General features: G+C 42.9%; 1 protein-coding gene across 1 annotated transcript in view; it reads right to left on the reverse strand.

Annotated features, from left to right (window-relative positions):
• The window catches only part of MARCO (macrophage receptor with collagenous structure), a gene marked incomplete at its 5' end in the record, with an annotated part of 39197 nt that extends 16996 nt beyond the window's left edge, over window positions 1–22201 (reverse strand). The window contains 5 exon segments of the mRNA XM_082630786.1: window positions 403–447; window positions 1818–1970; window positions 2846–2947; window positions 22094–22129; window positions 22132–22201. Of these exon segments, the coding sequence (XP_082486912.1) occupies window positions 403–447; window positions 1818–1970; window positions 2846–2947; window positions 22094–22129; window positions 22132–22201 (406 nt within the window).
• Window positions 22202–22587: the final 386 nt, after the last annotated feature.

Here is a 22587-nt window from a genome sequence, read left to right on the forward strand (position 1 = left end):
TTGTCCCCATTTTACAGACAAAGAAACTGAGATTCAGAAAGGTAAGGGAATGCTCCCGAAGTCACAGAGCCAGTCTACGGTGAAGGTAGATGCGTCAGACTCTGGAGTCTGGACCAAAGAGCTTGACTCTTCCCAGTGAGGCTCACAGGCTTGTACTCTGAGCACCAAGGAGGGGCTTGGAGTGTCCACACCCCTCCAGCCACACCTAGGTGTCTTCCCCAGGATGCAGGTAATTCCCAGTAACCCAGCCCATCTAGGATCTCACTTCAGGTGACCTCCCTCACATACAGACCCCACCGGGTGTTCAGACTCTGGGGATGGCGTTGTGTGCCTGCGGTCCCCTGCAGCTGCTCCGAGACAGCCTTCTGTGCACGCTGGAGCACACGCCCAGCCCCTGCTCACCTGCCTCTCCCTTGATTCCTGGTGGACCTTGGGGTCCTGGGGGGCCTGGAAAGGAGAAGGAATTCAGAACGTAGCCTGCACAGAGGAGGAGAAAAAGGACTATGGGGCTGGTAGACAGAGGCAGGTTTCTGCGGCTCCATCTCATCCGGGGCCCCCTTCTCCGCTGGTGGCCCTGGCAGACGGGGGAGGCAAGGGCCCCTTTGGACCTGGAAGACTTGAGGAGAAGAGGCACCAATGCCCCAACCAACAAGGGGGGGTGACAATGCCACTCACACCGTCATTCACTTCACGAGTGTCACTGAGCACCGAGGACCAGCCAAACTGTGTGGAAGGAACCCACGAAAAGACGGAGCTCCTTCCTCCAAGGTTCTCATGGCCCAACAAACGAAACACAGCTGTGCAGGTGGTGATTCCCGAGGGAGGCTGAGCCAGACAGACCTGAGTTCGAGCGGCAGCACTGCCACTTTAGCTGGGTGACCCTGGGCACATCCTCATTGTTTGGAGCATCAGCTTTCTCATCAGTGAAATGGGGTTCATATACCACTTATGCAGGGCTGTCCTGAGGCCGCCGCATGGAGACCAGCACGGAGAGCACACCCACGCTCTGATAAATGGTACCCATCCCCGCTGCCACTTACGTCAGATCTCTCCCTTGCCAGGGCTGCTCTGTGGACCAGGGCCTCCCAAAGACTCGGGTGGCCGGGACAGGGCTCCTTGTCTTGTCTTGGTCCATTCTGGTTACTATAACAACACACCACAGACCGGGGTGGGAGGAGCTGAAACATCAGAAGTTCACTTCTCCCACTTCTGGAGGCTGGAAGCCCAAGATCAGGGGCCGGCCTGGCTGGGTTCTGGGGAAGGTCTTCTTCTGTGCTGCAGACTGCAGCCTCTCGCCGTGTCCTCACATGGGGGCAGGAGCCAGGGCTCTCTCCTCTATAAGGACAGGCCCGCTGTCCTCTCCCCTCGAAGGTCCAGGCGCTGACCAGACTGGCTTGGTGCCCACTGTTACGCTCTCCAGCCACAGACCAGTATTAGTTCGCTGCTTGGGAGTGGTCCTGGACATCGCCCTGGGCTCTGTCCTGCACACTCTGGATCAGTCTGAGGGCTCCGTGACTCAGACCCGGCCTTCGGCTGGTTGCTGCAGACCTTGGGTCTTGGAGGTCACACTCGTCTGGAGCATCCTTGGTTCCTAGGTCCCTGACCCCACTGTATCCCGGAGAGCTGTCTGCAGCCACCCAGGGTGCCTGTAACTTCGTGCCCTCCGCATACAGCCTTCACCCCCTGGCTTGGCCTCCACGCTCTCATACGAGGCCAGAGAAAGGGATTCAGGTCCAAAGCCCCCTTGGTCTGCACACGAGCCGCTCCCCCTTTCCCATCCTCTCTGGGGAGTCCCAGCCCAGGGGGGATGGGCCAACCTGGGATCCGAGTAAAGTTGTCCACCAGTCGTAGTAGGTGCTCCTGCCTGGTGCGGACACGGATGAGCTGGGCTTGCAGGATATGCTCGGGGACCAGCGTTTGATTGTTGTAGGGCATCTCCAGGGCCTGGAGCCGCTTCTGCAGATTCAGAACTGGACACCCCACCACCACGCCTGCAGCATCCTTTTAGGGACTTCATTAAAGCCCGAGGCACTTGAGCATAACCCTGACATCCTGTGTCATATGCATAACTCTGCATCCTGAACAGGTAAGCGTGTGTTTAGTGTACCGTGAGGACCTAGAGTGAGCACACAGAACTTTGTCTGTATCTTGCACACGTGCACTCCACACTCAGATATGACGTTACATGTCCACAGAACATACCTACACTCTATAACCACTGCGTCCCTGAACAACCTGCATGCAGTTAGGAGCTCTGTGCATGCTTGGACACGAAAGCGTGGCCACTAATATGCTGATCTGGCCTAATCATGTGTGACTTTCATATGCGTGTGACGTGTGTTTATGACAACTGGCCACACGGCATTCTTGAGTGACTTCACTATCTGCTGATGGAATTGCTTCATGGCCTAACCGTTTGGACTGGGAGCACTTTGAAAGTCAAATCATGTTAAAATGAAACACTCTGGTCAACAAAGCTACTTCCCATTCAGAGGCAGGGAATCCTTGATGTGAGAGGCACAAGGTACATCCTTGTGAGATCACTGCATCTTTCACTGCTTCAGACACACACAGCCTCACACACGTGGTCCCTCTCTCTCTACCTCCCTCCCTCCCTCTTGCTCTCTCTCTCTCTCTCACACACACACACACACACACAACACACACTTCCCTTTCTACTTCCCCGTCTTCTCCCCCCACCATTCAGACCACCCAGGGACTGAGAACTCTCTCCCGGCGGATAGGCAGCAGTAGCCCCAAGGGCTTTCCTGTGAACCTGTGCCTTGTGTCGGGCTGGGCCACATTGTCACCCCAGGAGGGACCAGACAGCACCCAGATGCTTTACCTCGCAACACCAGCAGCCCAGCACCTGCGGTGAGCAGGACCAGGTAGATGATCAGCAGGACCGTGAAGCAGTTTATCCCATTTCTCTTCTTGGGCTTTGGATCTGAAACACAACCCAGGCAGACGGCTGCTGCTGCAGAGGGCAGAGAGCGGGGCCCCCAGCCTGTGCCCAAATCCCCTCTGTATGAGCAGGGGGCTGCCCATGAGGTCCCACGAGGGGAAAGACACAAAGGCCCACGACCCCCAAATCTTCCCTTTGATCCTCCTTGTCACAAGGCAAGAAGTGCCATTGTCAGCCCCTCATTTATGTGGCTGGGCAAAAAACCCCCGTGCACACATCCTTAGCTGGAAGAGCACGGTCCTCAGTCAGCCTTGCTCACCGTCAAAGCCCCAGCACGGAACCTGCCCCAGGGGTCACTCAATAGATGTACATCAGAGAAATTGATGAATTAACATATTTCAATTTCAAAATTCTGGGAGGAGGAGGATTGTTCCTGTTTTATAAACAATGAGTGGAGTTTGGAACAGTCGAAAAAACCTGTTAGGTTATAAGACAAGATCTGGAAATCACGTCCAGGCCTTTGTTTTCTTTTTAATTACAAAGGTAAAACGTGCTTAATATAATTCAGCAAACAATATGGAGAGCATTTCAAGGACTAATAATCTTATACTTAATCCCCTGAGGTCCTAACCCGCGGAGGGAAGCTTTGTTAGCATCCTGGGTTGTGGCTTTCCTTCCATCTCCCCTTCCTCTCAGAAACTTACAAACTCACATCCTCCTAGACAGACTTGGTTTTTTTTCTTTTCATTTTACTCTAATGATATCATGTTACAATTACATATTACAGTACCTATCAATTATAGCACATGCGCTTTCTGCAGTGAAGTGTTTTTCCATGGACTTCCCTCTAGTTTTCTCAGTAGAGAGAGATTTAACTGTTCTCTTTAATAGTTGCCTCGTATTGCTTAAAGACACGTGGTTATGCTCAGTCTAGCACAGGGTGTTCCCCCCACCCCCATGCACCCCTGGAGTCTAGGCCCACACAGCAGTCTGAGTGAGTTCTCCAATACATAACCTGCTCCAGTCACTCCCTTGCCCTCAGCCCTTCAGCTCACTGCCCTCAGGACAAACAGCTCCCCTGCTGGTTCATGTAGCCTGGCCTCCAGCCAGCTCTCTTATGGCCACACCTCCATACATCACCTCCCCGTTGACACTGACCAATGGTCAGGCCAGACCACTGTGGTTACACCCTTGTGACTTCAGGCAGAGTATCTCCTCTGAATACCCAACCTCCCTTCCTTCTTTCTGCGTAACTAATTCTTACTCATCCTTTGGGAGCACAGTAGATCTTTTCCTGCTCCAAGATAGATTCTCAGACTCCCCTCGGCTGGGTGGGACCTCGCTCTGCTTCCCCACATCACTGTGTTTTTATCCACTGTGGCCCTGAGCACCTGAACTGTATATATGTTTCAGTCTCCTCCATATGGCCTGGAAGTTTCTTAGGCTGTGTTCCAGCACCAACATGGTGTGCTGGAAAGATGGTGATGGGCTAGATGAACGGATGAATGAATGGTTTGGGTGCTGAACGTGTACAGAGTTGAACAGTTTGAAGTGTTGGGAGAGCATCAGGAATGGAACTTAGGACCTCAGGTGTCCATATAGTCATGATGGTGAGGATGGATAACATACAGAGGAAGCCTCATATTTAATAGAAGATGGTGGATGGTGAATACAATCTCATAGACAGCAACCAAACATGATGAAACATAGCATGTGATGGGAATAGAAATATAAATTATGCTTCAGAGACACAGGTACCATAGAGGTCAGAGGTGGAGGTGAAGGCCAGCATGGAAGATACAGATATTTTCAAATTACATGTTAGGACCATGGTGCAATGCATTTGAGTAAGGATGATGAGAGGAAAAACAGACATGGTAGTATGATGGGAGTAGTTCAAGCCCAGAGTGCTTTTTAATTCAGAGCTATCACCTGGCATAGAGACCAGGTATTTTAGAAACTGGGAACTTCAAATCTGTGAGCTTTGTCTAACTCACTCTATACAAAGCAGAGGATCTGATAAATTCTTTACCCTTACGTTGATCATTTCATCTCTTAGTGGTTAGAATAAACTGTCAAGGAAATATCTACTATAGTTTGGGGTTGACCAATGAGCAAGAGTAGCTTGAGATGAGAGAATGAAAATTTAAAAAAAAAAAAAGCTTCAGGTGAATAAGAATGAGCTTACCTGGAGTAAACTATTGTTAGTCTGGGTGGAGATTTTAGGGAAGCAGGTTTTAGAAATTTGACAGCTCTATTGTCTGACTCACAGTGAAAATATGGCTCCAGAGAGAAATAAAATTTCAATTCCATAAAAGAGCTAAGTGAAGAAAAAAGGCTGCACACAAATTTTAGGGTTCCCAGGCCTTCCATCTCCCAACCCTTCACCAAGTGGCAGAAGATGGCTTGGTAGGTGTACTTCTCTCCTACTGTTAACACTAGTGGAGATCAAGTGGGAGCCCCTCTCCCCACATTCTCAGCACTGGGCTACTGGTGAGGCCCAGGGAAGTGGTCTCTGCCCTGTGGGTCTGAGGTCTCCCACCCTCTACTTAGTAGCACTGGGCAATGTAGAGCAGTGTCCTCTGCCCTGCAGGCAGCACCAGCAGGGGGCAAGAACACCAGTAGCACAGGGAACAAAGCAGACTAGAATAGCATGGTCAGGGCTCTGAAAATTAAATTGCGATTGGAACCATAGCCCACAAAATGAGCCAGAATCTATCTAATAAATCTAAGTAGTTCATGTAAGAAACCTAAACCTAAACTCATTGAGGTGAAACAAATGTTGGAATTATTCAATAAGGATTTTAAAGCAGCCATCACAAAAATGCTTTAATGAGTAATTACAAATAAAACTTTTTTTAAAATGTCACAAAATAGAAGATATATAAAAGAACCAAATGGAAATTGTATAATTTCAAAACACAAACACACAAAAAATTTTTTAAACCTCACCACATTGGCTCAATAGTGTAATAAATATGATAAAGGAAAGAATCACTGATTCTTTCAGTGACTGATAGATAGATAGAACTAAATCATAGAACAATAGAAATTGCCCAATCTGAAAAACAGAGAAAATCATCAACAAAAACAACAACAAATAAACAGAGCCTATGAGGTGGGTGGGTCGATAAAAAAGAAAAAAGAAACACATAATACTTATATCATTGAAGTCCCAGAAAAAGTGTGAAGCTGAAAAAATAATCAAAGAAATAATGGTAGCTGAAAATTTCTCAAATTTGGGAAAAGACATAAACCTACAGATCCAAGAAGTTGGGCAAATCCCAAATATGGTACATTCAAAGAAATCCATACCAAGACACATAGGCAAAAATCTGAAAAATCTAGACATAAAGAAAATTTAAAATCTGAAGAAAAAGAAAAAATTTTGAAAGCAGCCAGAGAGAAATGAGACATTACCTATAAAGTGATACCAATTTGGAATGTCAGCAGATTTTTCATCTGAAACCACAGAGATCAGCTAGAAGTGGCATAATATTTTTTGTGTGCTGAAAGAAATGAATTGTCAACCATGAATGCATCCTTTAGCAATGTATGGGAAATAGAGATTCTCAGATGAAGGAAAACTAATAGAAGTTATTGCTAGTAAACCTACATTTAAAGAATGGCTAAAGGAAGTTCTTCAAATAGAATGTTAGTAATAGTAAGAGAAGTCTTGGCACTTCTGAAAGGAAGAACAAGGAAAAGGAAAGAAGAATGGGTAAAATACATGGCTATATATTAGACCACACTTCTCCTCATGATTTTTAAAAATCACATTTGATGGTTGAAACAAAAATTACGATGCTGTCTGATGTGGTTCTCAGTGTATGCAGAGGAAACACCTCAGGCAATTCATTTTAAAAAGTGAAGATAGAATTTTTTTTTTTTGAGGGACTTCCGGGTAAGATGGCGGAAGAGTAAGACACGGAGATCACCTTCCTCCCCACGGATACACCAGAAATACAGCTACACGTGGAACAACTCCTACAGAACACCTACTGAATGCTGGCAGAAGACCCCAGACCTCACAAGAGGCAAGAAACTCCACACATACATGGGTAGGGCAAAGCGGAGAGATTCCCGCACAGAAGATCAGTGCCGAGCGGCACGCACCAGCCCGAGAGGCTTGTCTGCTCGCCCGCCGGGGCAGGCGGCGCTGGAAGCTGAGGCTCGGGCTTCGGTCAGAGCACAGGGAGAGGACTGGGGCTGGCGGCGAGAACTCAGCCTGAAGGGGCTAATGTGCCACAGCTAGCCGGGAGGGAGTCCGGGAAAACTCTGGAGCTGCCGAAGAGGCAAGAGACTTTTTCTTCCCTCTTGGTTTCCTGGTACGTGAGGAGAGGGGATTAAGAGCACTGCTTAAAGGGGCTCCACAGACGGGCGCGAGTCACGACTGAAAGCGCAGAGCCCAGTGACGGGCGTGGGATGCTGGGGCTGCTGCTGCCGCCAACAAGAAGCCTGTGTGCGAGCACAGGTCACTGTCCACACCGCCCTTCCAGGAGCCTGTGCAGCCTGCCACTGCTGGGGTCCCGGGATCCAGGGGCGGCTTCCCTGGGAGAACACACGGCGCGCCTCGGGCTGGTGCAACGTCACGCCGACCTCTGCCGCTACAGGCTCGCCCGCACTCCGTGCCCCTCCCTCCCGCCCGGCCTGAGTGAGCCAGAGTCCCCGAAGAGGCTGCTCCTTTAACCCTGTCCTGTCTGAGCGAAGAACAGACGCCCTCTGGCAACCTAACGCAGAGGCGGGGCCAAATCCAAAGCTGAGACCCAGGAGCTGTGAGAACAAAGAAGAGAAAGGGAAACCTCTCCCAGCAGCCTCAGAAGCAGCGGATTAAAGCTCCACAATCAACTTGATGTACCCTGCATCTGTGGAATACATGAATGGACAACAAATCATCCCAAATTGAGGAGCCAGGAGTCAGTGCTGTGCCTCTGAGGTGGGAGAGCCAACTTCAGGACACTGGTCCACAAGAGACCTCCCAGCTCCACATAATATCAAACGGCGAAAATCTTCCAGAGATCTCCATCTCAACACCAGCACCCAGCTTCACTCAACGACCAGCAAGCTACAGTGCTGGTCACCCTATGTCAAGCAACTAGCAAGACAGGAACACAACGCCACCAATTAGCAGAGAGGTGGCCTAAAATCATAAAAAGTCTGCAGACACCCCAAAACACACCACCAGACGTGGACCTGCCCACCAGAAAGACAAGATCCAGCCTCACCCACCAGAACACAGGCACTAGTCCCCTCCACCAGGAAGCCTACACAACCCACTAAACCAACCTTAGCCACTGGGGACAGACACCAAAAACAACGGGAACTACGAACCGGCAGCCTGCAAAAAGGAGACCCCAAACACAGTAACATAAGCAAAATGAGAAGACAGAAGAACACACAGCAGGAGAAGGAGCAAGATAAAAACCCACCAGACCTAACAAATGAAGAGGTAATAGGCAGTCTACCTGAAAAAGAATTCAGAATAATGATGGTAAAGATGATCCAAGATCCTATTTCCCAGATCCAAAATCTTGGAAATAGAATAGACAAAATGCAAGAAACAGTTAACAAGGACCTAGAAGAACTAAAGATGAATCAAGCATCGATTAAAAACACAATAAATGAAATGAAAAATACTCTAGATGGGATCAATAGCAGAATAACTGAGGCAGAAGAACGGATAAGTGAGGTGGAAGATAAAATAGTGGAAATAACTGATGCAGAGCAAAATAAAGAAAAAAGAATGAAAAGAACAGAGGACAGTCTCAGAGACCTCTGGGACAACATTAAACGCACCAACATTCGAATTATAGGGGTTCCAGAAGAAGAAGAGAAAAAGAAAGGGACTGAGAAAATATTTGAAGAGATTATAGTTGAAAACTTCCCTAATATGGGAAAGGAAATAGTTAATCAAGTCCAGGAGGCACAGAGAGTCCCATACAGAATAAATCCAAGGAGAAATACGCCAAGACACATATTAATCAAACTGTCAAAAACTAAACACAAAGAAATCATATTAAAAGCAGCAAGGCAAAAACAACAAATAACACACAAGGGAATCCCCATCAGGATAAGAGCTGATCTCTCAGCAGAAACTCTACAAGCCAGAAGGGAGTGGCAGGACATAATTAAAGTGATGAAGGAGAAGAACCTGCAACCAAGATTACTCTACCCAGCAAGGATCTCATTCAGATTTGATGGAGAAATTAAAACCTTTACAGACAAGCAAAAGCTGAGAGAGTTCAGCACCACCAAACCAGCTTTACAACAAATGCTAAAGGAACTTCTCTAGGCAAGAAACACAACAGAAGGAAAAGACCTACAATAACGAACCCAAAACAATTAAGAAAATGGGAATAGGAACATACATATCGATAATTACCTTAAATGTAAATGGACTAAATGCTCCCACCAAAAGACACAGAGTGGCTGAATGGATACAAAAACAAGGCCCATATATATGCTGTCTACAAGAGACCCACTTCAGACCTAGAGACACATACAGACTGAAAGTAAGGGGATGGAACAAGATATTCCATGCAAATGGAAACCAAAAGAAAGCTGGAGTATCAATTCTCATATCAGACAAAATAGACTTTAAAATAAAGACTACTAGAAGAGACAAAGAAGGACACTACATAATGATCAAGGGATCGATCCAAGAAGAAGATATAACAATTGTAAATATTTATGCACCCAACATAGGAGCACCTCAATACATAAGGCAAATACTAACAGCCATAAAAGGAGAAATCGACAGTAACACAATCAGAGTAGGGGACTTTAACACCCCACTTTCACCAATGGACAGATCATCCCAAATGAAAATAAATAAGGAAACACAAGCTTTAAATGATACATTAAACAAGATGGACTTAATTGATATTTATAGGACATTCCATCCAAAAACAACAGAATACACATTTTTCTCAAGTGCTCATGGAACATTCTCCAGGATAGATCATATCTTGGGTCACAAATCAAGCCTTGGTAAATTTAAGAAAATTGAAATTGTATCAAGTATCTTTTCTGACCACAATGCTATGAGACTAGATATCAATTACAGGAAAAGAGCTGTTAAAAAATACAAACACATGGAGGCTAAACAATACACTACTTAATAACGAAGTGATCACTGAAGAAATCAAAGGGGAAATTAAAAAATACCTAGAAACAAATGACAATGGAGACAAGACGACCCAAAACCTATGGGATGCAGCAAAAGCAGTTCTAAGAGGGAAGTTTATAGCAATACAATCCCACCTTAAGAAACAGGAAACATCTCGAATAAACAACCTAACCTTGCACCTAAAGCAATTAGAGAAAGAAGAAGAAAAACATCCCAAAGTTAGCAGAAGGAAAGAAATCATAAAAATCACATCGTAAATAAATGAAAAAGAAATGAAGGAAACGATAGCAAAGATCAATAAAACTAAAAGCTGGTTCTTTGAGAAGATAAACAAAATTGATAAACCATTAGCCAGACTCATCAAGAAAAAAAGGGAGAAGACTCAAATCAATAGAATTAGAAATGAAAAAGGAGAAGTAACAACTGACACTGCAGAAATACAAAAGATCATGAGAGATTACTACAAGCAACGCTATGTCAATAAAATGGACAACCTGGAAGAAATGGACAAATTCTTAGAAATGCACAACATGCCAAGACTGAATCAGGAAGCAATAGAAAATATGAACAGACCAATCACAGGCACTGAAATTGAAACTGTGATAAAAAATCTTCCAACAAACAAAAGCCCAGGACCAGATGGCTTCACAGGTGAATTCTATCAAGCATTTAGAGAAGAGCTAACACCTATCCTTCTCAAACTCTTCCAAAATATAGCAGAGGGAGGAACACTCCCAAACTCATTCTACGAGGCCACCATCACCTTGATACCAAAACCAGACAAGGATGTCACAAAGAAAGAAAACTACAGGCCAATATCACTGATGAACATAGATGCAAACATCCTCAACAAAATACTAGCAAACAGAATCCAACAGCACATTAAAAGGATCATACACCATGATCAAGTGGGGTTTATTCCAGGAATGCAAGGATTCTTCAATATACGCAAATCAATCAACGTGATACACCATATTAACAAACTGAAGGAGAAAAACCATATGATCATCTCAATAGATGCAGAGAAAGCTTTCGACAAAATTCAACATCCATTTATGATAAAAACCCTGCAGAAAGTAGGCATAGAGGGAACTTTCCTCAACATAATAAAGGCCATATATGACAAACCCACAGCCAGCATCGTCCTCAATGGTGAAAAACTGAAACCATTTCCACTAAGATCAGGAACAAGACAAGGTTGCCCACTCTCACCACTCTTATTCAACCTAGTTTTGGAAGCTTTAGCCACAGCAATCAGAGAAGAAAAAGAAATAAAAAGAATCCAAATCGGAAAAGAAGAAGTAAAGCTGTCACTGTTTGCAGATGACATGATACTATACACAGAGAATTCTAAAGATGCTACTAGAAAACTACTAGAGCTAATCAATGAATTTGGTAAAGTTGCAGGATACAAAATTAATGCACAGAAATCTCTGGCATTCCTATATACTAATGATGAAAAATCTGAAAGTGAAATCAAGGAAACACTCCCATTTACCATTGCAACAAAAAGAATAAAATATCTAGGAATAAACCTACCTAAGGAGACAAAAGACCTGTATGCAGAAAATTATAAGGCACTGATGAAAGAAATTAAAGATGATACAAATAGATGGAGAGATATACCATGTTCTTGGATTGGAAGAATCAACATTGTGAAAATGACTCTACTACCCAAAGCAATCTACAGATTCAATGCAATCCCTATCAAACTACCACTGGCATTTTTCACAGAACTAGAACAAAAAATTTCACAATTTGTATGGAAACACAAAAGACCCCGAATAGCCAAAGCAATCTTGAGAACGAAAAATGGAGCTGGAGGAATCAGGCTCCCTGACTTCACACTATACTACAAAGCTACAGTAATCAAGACAGTATGGTACTGGCACAAAAACAGAAAGATAGATCAATGGAACAGGATAGAAAGCCCAGAGATAAACCCACGCACATATGGTCACCTTATCTTTGATAAAGGAGGCAGGAATGTACAGTGGAGAAAGGACAGTCTCTTCAATAAGTGGTGCTGGGAAAACTGGATAGGGACATGTAAAAGTATGAGATTAGATCACTCCCTAACACCATACACAAAAATAAGCTCAAAATGGATTAAAGACCTAAATGTAAGGCCAGAAACTATCAAACTCTTAGAGGAAAATATAGGCAGAACACTCTATGACATAAATCACAGCAAGATCCTTTTTGACCCACCTCCTAGAGAAATGGAAATAAAGACAAAAATAAACACATGGGACCTAATGAAACTTAAAAGCTTTTGCACAGCAAAGGAAACCATAAACAATACCAAAAGACAACCCTCAGAATGGGAGAAAATATTTGCAAATGAAGCAACGGACAAAGGATTAATCTCCAAAATTTATAAGCAGCTCATGCAGCTCAATAACAAAAAAACAAACAACCCAATCCAAAAATGGGCAGAAAACCTAAATAGGCATTTCTCCACAGAAGATATACAGACTGCCAACAAACACATGAAAGGATGCTCAACATCTTTACTCATTAGAGAAAAGCAAATCAAAACTACAATGAGATATCATCTCACACCAGTCAGAATGGCCATCATCAAAAAATCTAGAATCAATAAATGCTGGAGAGGGTGTGGAGAAAAGGGAACACTCTTGCACTGCTGGTGGGAATGTGAATTGGTACAGCCACTATGGAGAACGGTATGGAGGTTCCTTAAAAAACTACAAATAGAACTACCATATGACCCAGCAATCCCACTACTGGGCATATACCCTGAGAAAACCATAATTCAAAAAGGGACATGTACCAAAATGTTCATAGCAGCCCTATTTACAATAGCCCGGAGATGGAAACAACCTAAGTGTCCATCATCGGATGAATGGGTAAAGAAGATGTGGCACATATATACAATGGAATATTACTCAGCCATAAAAAGAAATGAAATTGAGCTATTTGTAATGAGGTGGATGGACCTAGAGTCTGTCATACAGAGTGAAGTAAGTCAGAAAGAGAAAGACAAATACCGTATGCTAACACATATATATGGAATTTAAGAAAAAAAATGTCATGAAGAACCTAGGGGTAAAACGGGAATAAAGACACACACCTACTAGAGAATGGACTTGAGGATATGGGGAGGGGGAAGGGTAAGCTGTGACAAAGTGAAAGAGCGGCATGGACATATATACACTACCAAACATAAGGTAGATAGCTAGTGGGAAGCAGCCGCATAGCACAGGGAGATCAGCTCGGTGCTTTGTGACCGCCTGGAGGGGTGGGATAGGGAGGGCGGGAGGGAGACGCAAAAGGGAGGGGATATGGGAACATATGTATATGTATAACTGATTTAATTTGTTATAAAGCAAAAAAAAAAAAAAAAGAAGTGAAGATAATAAAAGGACATAAATGGAAATAAGATTTCTACACTTTACTCAAAGTGGTAAAATGTTGATACCAGTAGACTGTGATATGTTATTTATGTATATTGTAATGCCCAGAGAAACCACTAAATAAATTATTCAAAGAGATGCACCACAAAAATCTTATAAATAATTAAAAATAGAATTCAAAAAATGTGCTCAAGTAACCCATAGGAAGGTAAGAAAAGAGAAACAGATGAATGGGAAACAGAAGAAACAGAGGAAATACAAATAGGATGGCAGATTTAAGCCTAACATACCTATAATTACTTTCATGTAAATAGTCTAAATATACCAAGTAAAGGGTAGAAATTGGCAAAGTGAATGGAAAAGCATGACCCAATTATAAGCTGTCTATAAGAAACCAAACAGGGCTTCCCTGGTGGCGCAGTGGTTGAGAGTCCACCTGCCAATGCAGGGGACGTGGGTTCATGCCCCGGTCCGGGAGGATCCCACATGCTGCGGAGCGTCTGGGCCCGTGAGCCATGGCCGCTGGGCCTGCGCGTCCAGAGCCTGTGCTCCTCAACGGGAGGGGCCACAAGAGTGAGAGGCCTGTGTACCGCAAAAAAAAAAAAAAAAAAAAAAAGAAACCAAACAGTAGAGCTTCTATTCACATGAAACAGAATTGATACAACTGAAAGGAGAAATGGACAAATCCCAATCATAATTGGAGACATTAATACCCCATTCTCAGCAATTGATAGAAAATCAGCAAAAGTATAGAAGAACTGCACACCACCAACAACCAACAGGATCTAATTAACATTTATAGAATACTCCATGCAACAACAGAAGAATACACATTCTTTCCATGCATACATGGAATATTTACTAAGACCATATCCTGGGCCATAAAACAAACCTCAACCAAATGTAAAAGAAATTAAATTTTACAGATGTTCTCTGACAATAATGGAATAAAAATAGAAATTAATAACATACAGACAGAAAAATGTCCAAACACTTGGAAAAATTTTTTAAACTTCTAAATAATGCATGGGTCATAGAGAAAGTCTCAAAGGAAAAAAAAATTAAACAGAACTGAATGAAAGTGGAAATACAACATACCAAATTATGGGCTGCATCTAAAGCATCACTGGAAGGGAAATTTACAGCACTAAAATCTTACATTACGAATGAGGAAAGATCTCAAATCAGTAAACTAAGCTCTTACCTCAAGAAACCAGGAAAGAACAGTAAAATAGCCCTAAACAACCAGGAAAAAAAAAATAATAAACACCAGAGCAGAAATCAATGAGATTTAAAATAAGAATACAAAAGAGAAAATAAAAAACAAAAATCCAGTTCTTTGAATAAAATCAATAAAATTTATAAAGCTCTAGCAAGACGGACAAAGATAAAAAGAAAGAAGACACAAATCACCAATATCAGTAATAAAACAGGGTATATCACCACAGATGCTGCAGCCATTAAAAACAAAATAAGAAAATACTACCACTAACTTTATGCTCACAACTTAGAAGAAACGAAATAGTTCCTCAAAAATCACATACTACAAACACTCAACCAAGATGAAACAGATGATATAAATATCTATGGCCATTAAATACATTTAATTTGTAATTTAAAATCTCCTGTAAAAGAAATATCCAGGTCCAGATGATTTTATTGAAATATCCTAACAAACGTTTAAAAAAAGAATTAGCCACAAGTTCAAACAATCTCTTATGGATAACAGAAGTGTAGAAGACACTTCCTAACTCATTTTGTATGATAAGTATTATCCTAATATGGAAACCAGACAAAGACAGTACAAAACGAAAACTAAAGATCAATATTTCTCATGAAATTTGATACAAAAATTCTCAACAAAATAGGAGTAAACCATATCAAGCAATGCATCAGAAGGATTTACAGGGGCTTCCCTGGTGGCACAGTGGTTGAGAGTCTGCCTGCCGATGCAGGGGACACAGGTTCGAGCCCTGGTCTGGGAGGATCCCACATGCCGCGGAGCAACTGGGTCTGTGAGCCACAACTACTGAGCCTGCATGTCTGGAGCCGTGCTTCGCAATGAGAAGCCGTGACAGTGAGAGGCCCGCGCACCATGATGAAGAGTGGCCCCCACTCGCCACAACTGGAGAAAGCCCTCACACAGAAACGAAGACCCAACACAGCCAAAAATAAATACATACATAAATAAATTTATATATAAAAAAAAGGATTTACATACCATGACTAAATGAGATTTCCAGGTATGCAAGACTGGTTCAATATTAGAAAATCAATGTAATCCACATATCAATAGGCTAAAGAAGAAAAATCATATAATCATATAGTTGATGCAGAAAAAGCACTTAACAAAATCTAATTCATAATAAATTGTCATAACTATCACTCTCGTAATAAATAACAAATTTATCATAAACCTGTCAGCAAACTAAAAAAGAAGAGAACATCCTTAAGTTTTAAAAAAAAGAGAATCAACAAGCTATCTAAAGCTTACAGTCAGTCTTAATGGTGAGACAGAAAACTTTCCTCCTTAGGTTGGGAACAAGGCAAGGATGTTTGTTCTCACTCCCTTTTTCTGTATACAACTGGCAAACAAGTGCAAATCGAAATTTAAAACACAATGGCAGTACACATTGGCGCAGTGGTTAAGAATCTGCCTGCCAATGCAGGGAACATGAACTTGAACCCTGGTCTGGGAAGATCTCATATGCCATGGAGCAACTAAGCCCATTCACTGCAACTACTGAGCCTTCACTCTAGAGCCCATGAGCCAAAAGTACTGAGCCAGTGTGCCACAACTGCTGAAGCCCTTGAGCCAAGAACCCATACTCCACAATGAAGAGTAGCCCCCCCCCACCGCAACTAGGGACAGCCTACATGCAGCAACGAAGACCCAATGCAGCCAAAAATATATAAATTAAATACATAAATTTATATAAAAATGGCATTTACAATTGCTCCAAAGAAAATGAAATATTTAGATATTAAATTTAACAAAATGTATACAGGATCTGTATGCTGAAAGTTACAAAATCCTCATTAAAAAAAAAAAGACCTAAATAAATGCAGAAACATACCATGTTCACAGATTGTAAGACTGAACATAAAGATGGAAAGATGTCAATTTTCAAACTGATCTAGAGGTGTAATATAATTCCTACAAAATCCCAGCAAGGTTTTCGATGGTATAAATTTATACCAAAATTTATATGGAAAGGCGCAAGCCCCAGAATAGCTAAAATCATCTTGAAAATGAAGAATAACTTGTGAGAAATAATGTTACCTGATGTTCAGAGTTACAATAAATCTACATTATCAAGACAGTGTGGTGTTGGTGCAGGGATAGACATGCAGATTAATGGGTCAGAATAAAGAACACAGAAATAGATGCACACAAGTATGCCCAACCGATTTTTGACAAAGATGCAAAAGTAATTTCCTGGAGGAAGAAGAGACTATTCAGCAGATGGTGTTGAAGCAATTGGACATCCATAAGCAAAACACACAAACCTTGACCTAAACTTCACATCTTATTAAAACATCAACACAAAAGGAATCATGATATTGTAATGTAAAACTGTAAAACTTTTAGAATGAAGCATAGGAGAAATCTTTGGGACCCAGTGCTAAATGAAAAGTTCTCAGACTTGACACCAAAAGCACAATCCATAAAAGGAAAAATCAGTAAATTGGACCTCAAAAGAATTGAATACTTCCGCTTTGCAAAAGACTTTGTTAAGAGGATGAAATGACAAATTATAGACTGAGAGGGAATATTTACAAATTATGTATCTGGCAAAGGACTTGTATCTTGAGTATATAAAGAATTCTCAAAATGTTTAGTTTTAATTTAGATTAGTCAAAAAACAATCCACTTAAAACACTGGCAAAAGGCATGAAGAGACATTTCACTGAGGAGGGTATACAAACAGCAAATGAACACATGAAAAGATATTAGCTATTAGGAACGTCATTAGCTATTAGGAAAATACAAATTTAAATTACAATGATGGGGCTTCCCTGGTGGTGCAGTGGTTGGGAGTCTGCCTGCCGATGCAGGGGACATGGGTTCGAGCCCTGGTCTGGGAGGATCCCGCATGCCGCGGAGCGGCTGGCCCCGTGAGCCACAATTGCTGAGTCTGTGCGTCTGGAGCCTGTGCTCCGCAACAAGAGAGGCCGCGATAATGAGAGGCCCGCGCACCGTGATGAGGAGTGGCCCCCACTTGCCGCAACTAGAGAAAGCCCTCGCACAGAAACGAAGACCCAACGCAGCCATAAATAAATAAATAAATAATTAAATTACAATGATGTATCACTATCACATGTCTATCCAAACAGCTAAAATAAAAATAGTGATAATACCAATTGCTGGGAAGGATTGCGAATCAGTTGTACACTGCTTGTGGGAATGTAAAATGGTGCATCCACACTTGAAAAACAGATCAGCTGCTTTTTCTGATACTAAACATATATTTAGAGTCCAGCCATTGTACTTTCGGGCATTTATCCCAGAGAAATGAAAACTTGTGCTTACACAAAAACTTTTATGTAAATGGTCATAGCAGCTTTCTTTGTAATAGCCCCAAACTGGAAAAACAACCCAAATGTCTTTCAATGGGTGAATGGTTAAACCAACTGTATACATTCATATCATAGAATAATACTCATTAATAATACAAGAACCAACTACTGATACGTACAACAACTTGGATGGATCTCAAGGGAATTATGCTATGTGAAAAAAAGCCAATCTTTAAAAAGTTACATGCTGTGTAATTCTATTTATATAACTTTCTTTAAATAGCAAAATTATAGAAAGGAGGAACTGATTAGTGGTTGCTGGGGGATAGTGATGGCTGGGCGGGGAGAGAGGGTATGTGCGTCTATGAAAAAGTATCATGTGGGAGATTTTTGTGGTGATGGAACTGATCCATATCTTGATTTTGGTGGTGGTTACACAAGTATACACATCTGATAAAATTGTAGAGAACTACATTCACACACCCAAATGAGTGCGTGTAAAACTAAAGAAATCTAAATAAGCTCTGTGGGTTGTACCAATGTCAGTTTCCTGGTTGTCATATTGTACTAGAACTAAGCAAGATGTTATCACTGGGGGAAAATGGGTGAAGGTCACAAAGACTTCCCTGTACATTTGTTTTTTGCAACTTTCAGTTGCAAAAATTTACAATTATTTCATTAAAAAAAAGTGAAGAAACACCTCTGGGTAAAGTCATATTTTTGCAATTTACAATTATTTCACAATAAAAAGTGAAAAAACACCTCTGGGTAAAGTCAGATTTAAAAAAAAAATTCTAAGAACTAGTGACACGACAAAAAATAAAGTCAGAACAATGACATGAAATGAAAGTAGTCATCTCAGCAAGGCTGACCCTGCATAGACTCCAGGGTTAAGGTTTGTTAGCAGAATATTTAAAATTAACTTCAGAGCAGGAAGGAGGGACAGCTAGGGCCAATGTTGGGGCCACTGCTGAGTGTTGATTAAAACAAACAACAAAAACCCCCATAACTTTCTTTCATAATTTGTATTTTTTGGGGTCTTCTCTGTCAGGAAGGATGATCTTCAGATGGAAATTGGTGGGAAGAAATATCTTGAAGAAAAGTGTGAGACCTGAAATAGTTGAGGGCTTTGGATGAGAGGGCCAGATTACATTCCACAGACCGGCAAAAGGTTGCCAATGTGGTAACAGAACTTGAGAAACCAGACAATAAGGAGACTGACAGGAAGACCTGAGCCAGACAAATGCTCATATTTTCAAGAAGGTGAAAGGAGCGCATCCCAGAAAGATAGGGTCCACAGGGACAAATGTGAATCCTGTCGTTCAGGCTCCAATGCTCCACTGTTGGAGGGGAGAGGGGCTGATACCGGTTCATAAGGGAAGACCCGGGGTTTTGTTGGACCTTCAGGGCAGCAACAGCCAGCAGTCTGTGGCAACTCTTCAGAAAACGAAAGCAATCTTCAGCCTACAGAGAGCTAGGTAAGTAAATAGACAGATAGACAGATAGATGAATAGATCGATAGACAGGTAAAGGAGGCTGGAGCCATTTAGTGCTAAAGTAAGTAGTTTTTTTCATCTCAGTAAAGCCCTGAGGGGATAACTGTGGTACAGAGCCTCACAGTGAGAGCTGTCCATGATGACACTCATCTAGTAAGTTCCATATGTTCTTTGTATGAGGACATAGAAGTTGTGAATGCATTTAGGAAAGGGTTCCATCCAAACTGGAGCGATTTTGTTCTGGGGTTAGATTTTTACCTCGTGGTATCTATAACCCCAGCCACAAATCTGGGATTCACCCTTGACTCTTGTATCATCCTCACTTACCTTGTCCCCCCACTATAGTCCTACTGATTTGACTTTTAAAAAAGTATATTTATTTATTTATTTGGCTGCACCAGGTCTTAGCTGCAGCACGTGGGATCTCCGTTGCTGCATGTGGGATCTTAGATGTGGCGTGTGGGATCTAGTTCCCTGACCTGGGATTGAACCCAGGCCCCCTGCCTTGGAAGCATGGAATCTTAGCCACTGGACCACCAGGGAGGTCCCTGATTTGACTTCTAAAATTTCTCCGGAGCATTCTCGTTTCCTTCCACACACCCACTGCCTCACATCATCTCTTGCTGCCAAGCTCCTCTCTGCCCTCAGGGTGACTCTTCCCAACCTGTCCCCCATCTGTGAGGGTGAGTAATCTCAAGTACAGATCACTGCCTCTCAGCCCAACTTCAGTCTCTTCAAAGCTCCCCATTGCCCCTGCCACTTACACATTGGCCCTTGCCCTCTCCCTCTACAAGGATTAAATCATGAGCCGCTGCAGCGGCTGACCTTCAACACCCCCTGAAAGGAGTTCAGGGTGGAGATCAGGAATGAGGCACTCTGTGCTCTGGGAAAAACTGGCAGAACAGGTCTTCAGATATTAGATATTTTCAGGAGAAGATTTTATGAGCCCAATTCTCGCATCTCCTCGTATTTAGAAAAGCACTAACATCATTAGCAGTGACATCTGCCCCTTTTGACTAGCAATGAGCCTCTGCCAACGTGTGTGCTTGACTGCACGTCCCCCCGTCACTAAAGTCATATATAAAGCAGTTTCTCAGAGCTCTCTGAAATGCTGTCTCCCAGGCTATAGTCCTCATTTTGTCCCAAATAAAACTTAACTCGCATCTCTCACACTGTGCTTTTTTTTTTTTCAATAGACACCCTCAGGATAAATTCCAAATTAATTGGTCCTAGTCTCAAACCCCACTGAGCTTCCCCACTCAATTTTGACCGCACAATATGGAGCTATTTGTATTTTTTCTGAATATTCCTTGGGAAGGTGTCATAAACACGCTGTGCCCTACCCCTGCTCCAGCCTCCATCTCCTTTCTCTAACGAATCCTTTTTATCCATTAAACTTTAGAAGAGGTCTCAGCTCTGCCCTCCAGGGTCCCACATCAGCTTAGATCTGTCCATAAAGTCCTGTGCAAATCTCAATGACAGCCAGTAATGAATTGTATAGAAATGGGTTATGAATAGGCTCTCTCTGCCGCCCTCCATCCAACATGACTGTGGGCTCCCTGGGGCCAGAGGCCGGGTTGATCCATGTCTATTTTCTCAGTGCTGAGTGCAGTGTCCAACATGGAGTAGGTGCCAAATCTGTTTGATCACCTGACTTTGCTTGAACATTTTTAGGATCTTAAAAAGTCATGTGTCCAGAACGCTGCCTTCTCCAAAGTTCTGAATAACCAACAATTATTAAAGTCATTTGCACTCCTGCCTTCTTTGTTACCCCACTGTGAACACCTAAAGGCAGAACACTGGACCCTTAATCTTTGTACCCCCATAATTCCAGCCACTGACCTGAACAAAACAGACCCTGGGCGAGAGGGACAGTCAGGCCAGGGGACAGAGATGCAGCTGTTCCTGCACATACAGTCTCCAGAAAAGAGAGTGGGAGTGGGAAAGACTCATCAACTTGGAAGACAATTCCAAGAGGATATTCTGAAATGGGAAATCAGAGATCCCCTGTGGGAAGCACTCACCAGTGACTTTGAAGCCTACAAATTCTAGAAGATTTTAAAAAATGCATCACCCGTGTAACACTGAGGGAGAAAGCAAAACAACAGTTGACTGAATTTTTAAAATCTGAGTTTAATCTAAGACAAACTAATTATGAAGCTATAACACACCCTAGCCCACACCAAATGGAGAACACACTCCCTGAGGAACACATGAGTTTTCACAGAAGACATCTTAAAGAATTGTAACAGAATGGCATTAAATAAATATGACACTTGGCTTCGGTTTTGTGGAACTTTTTCATCCCTCTTGTTTTGCATTGTCCTTTCATCACACGCGTCGCAGACATAATCTGTGTGTCAGAGTGAGACACCAATAAAAAGGAGGAACATATAATAAGCATTAGCATTAATTGAAGGGAAAATATTTAAGTACAATTGAAAGGAGTCATGAAGCTAAAAAAAAAAAAACCCTGTATGCTAAAGACACAGCATCTATTACTCGCATTATACAAATTTCCAGTGGAAGCATGGAAGCATTCCAGAAATGTATTATTGACTCTCTAAGGTGCAGACCTAGACTCTCAATGGACTTGTCTATTCTTATGCCGCCAAGAGAAAGACTACATCACGGGCAATGCCATTACTGGGGACTGGTACTTTACCATTAAGTTCAAAGGTCTCCATTGTAGACAGCATGTTTGGTCCAGAGTCGTTCTTTCTCTGGTGCTAGCTGAGAGCTCTTTCTCCTTGAGAATTTCCTCATTTCCCATTGCTAAGCTTTATAGATGGCCAAAGTCCTGGAGCCAGCAGAAATGCTCCCCACAAGAGGAACCACTCGGGGAAAGATTGTTCCCTTTTAACTACTGCTGCTACTGGTGAAGCACACGGCACTTCCCTTGACTCTGATTTCTGAAGTTGCAAAATGTTTCCTGACATGATCAGGATTAGGCATTTCTCCAAAATGGGCTCTTCACATGTGGAGCTCCTGCTTAGTGCAGCTGCTTGCTCGAGGGGGTGTGGGGAGTTGGGACACAAGTCACAGGCCCTTGAACCCACCCCTTGCTCCCAGGCCCCTGAGAACAGAGCTGATGACCCCCTGCACTTTCTCCATTTGTCCAGGTCCTGCAATCAACCCAGACCCAGTTTATTGCCGTGG

This window comes from Mesoplodon mirus (genome assembly GCF_964341445.2).
Source record: "Mesoplodon mirus genome assembly, chromosome: 8".
Lineage (NCBI taxonomy): Eukaryota > Metazoa > Chordata > Mammalia > Artiodactyla > Ziphiidae > Mesoplodon > Mesoplodon mirus.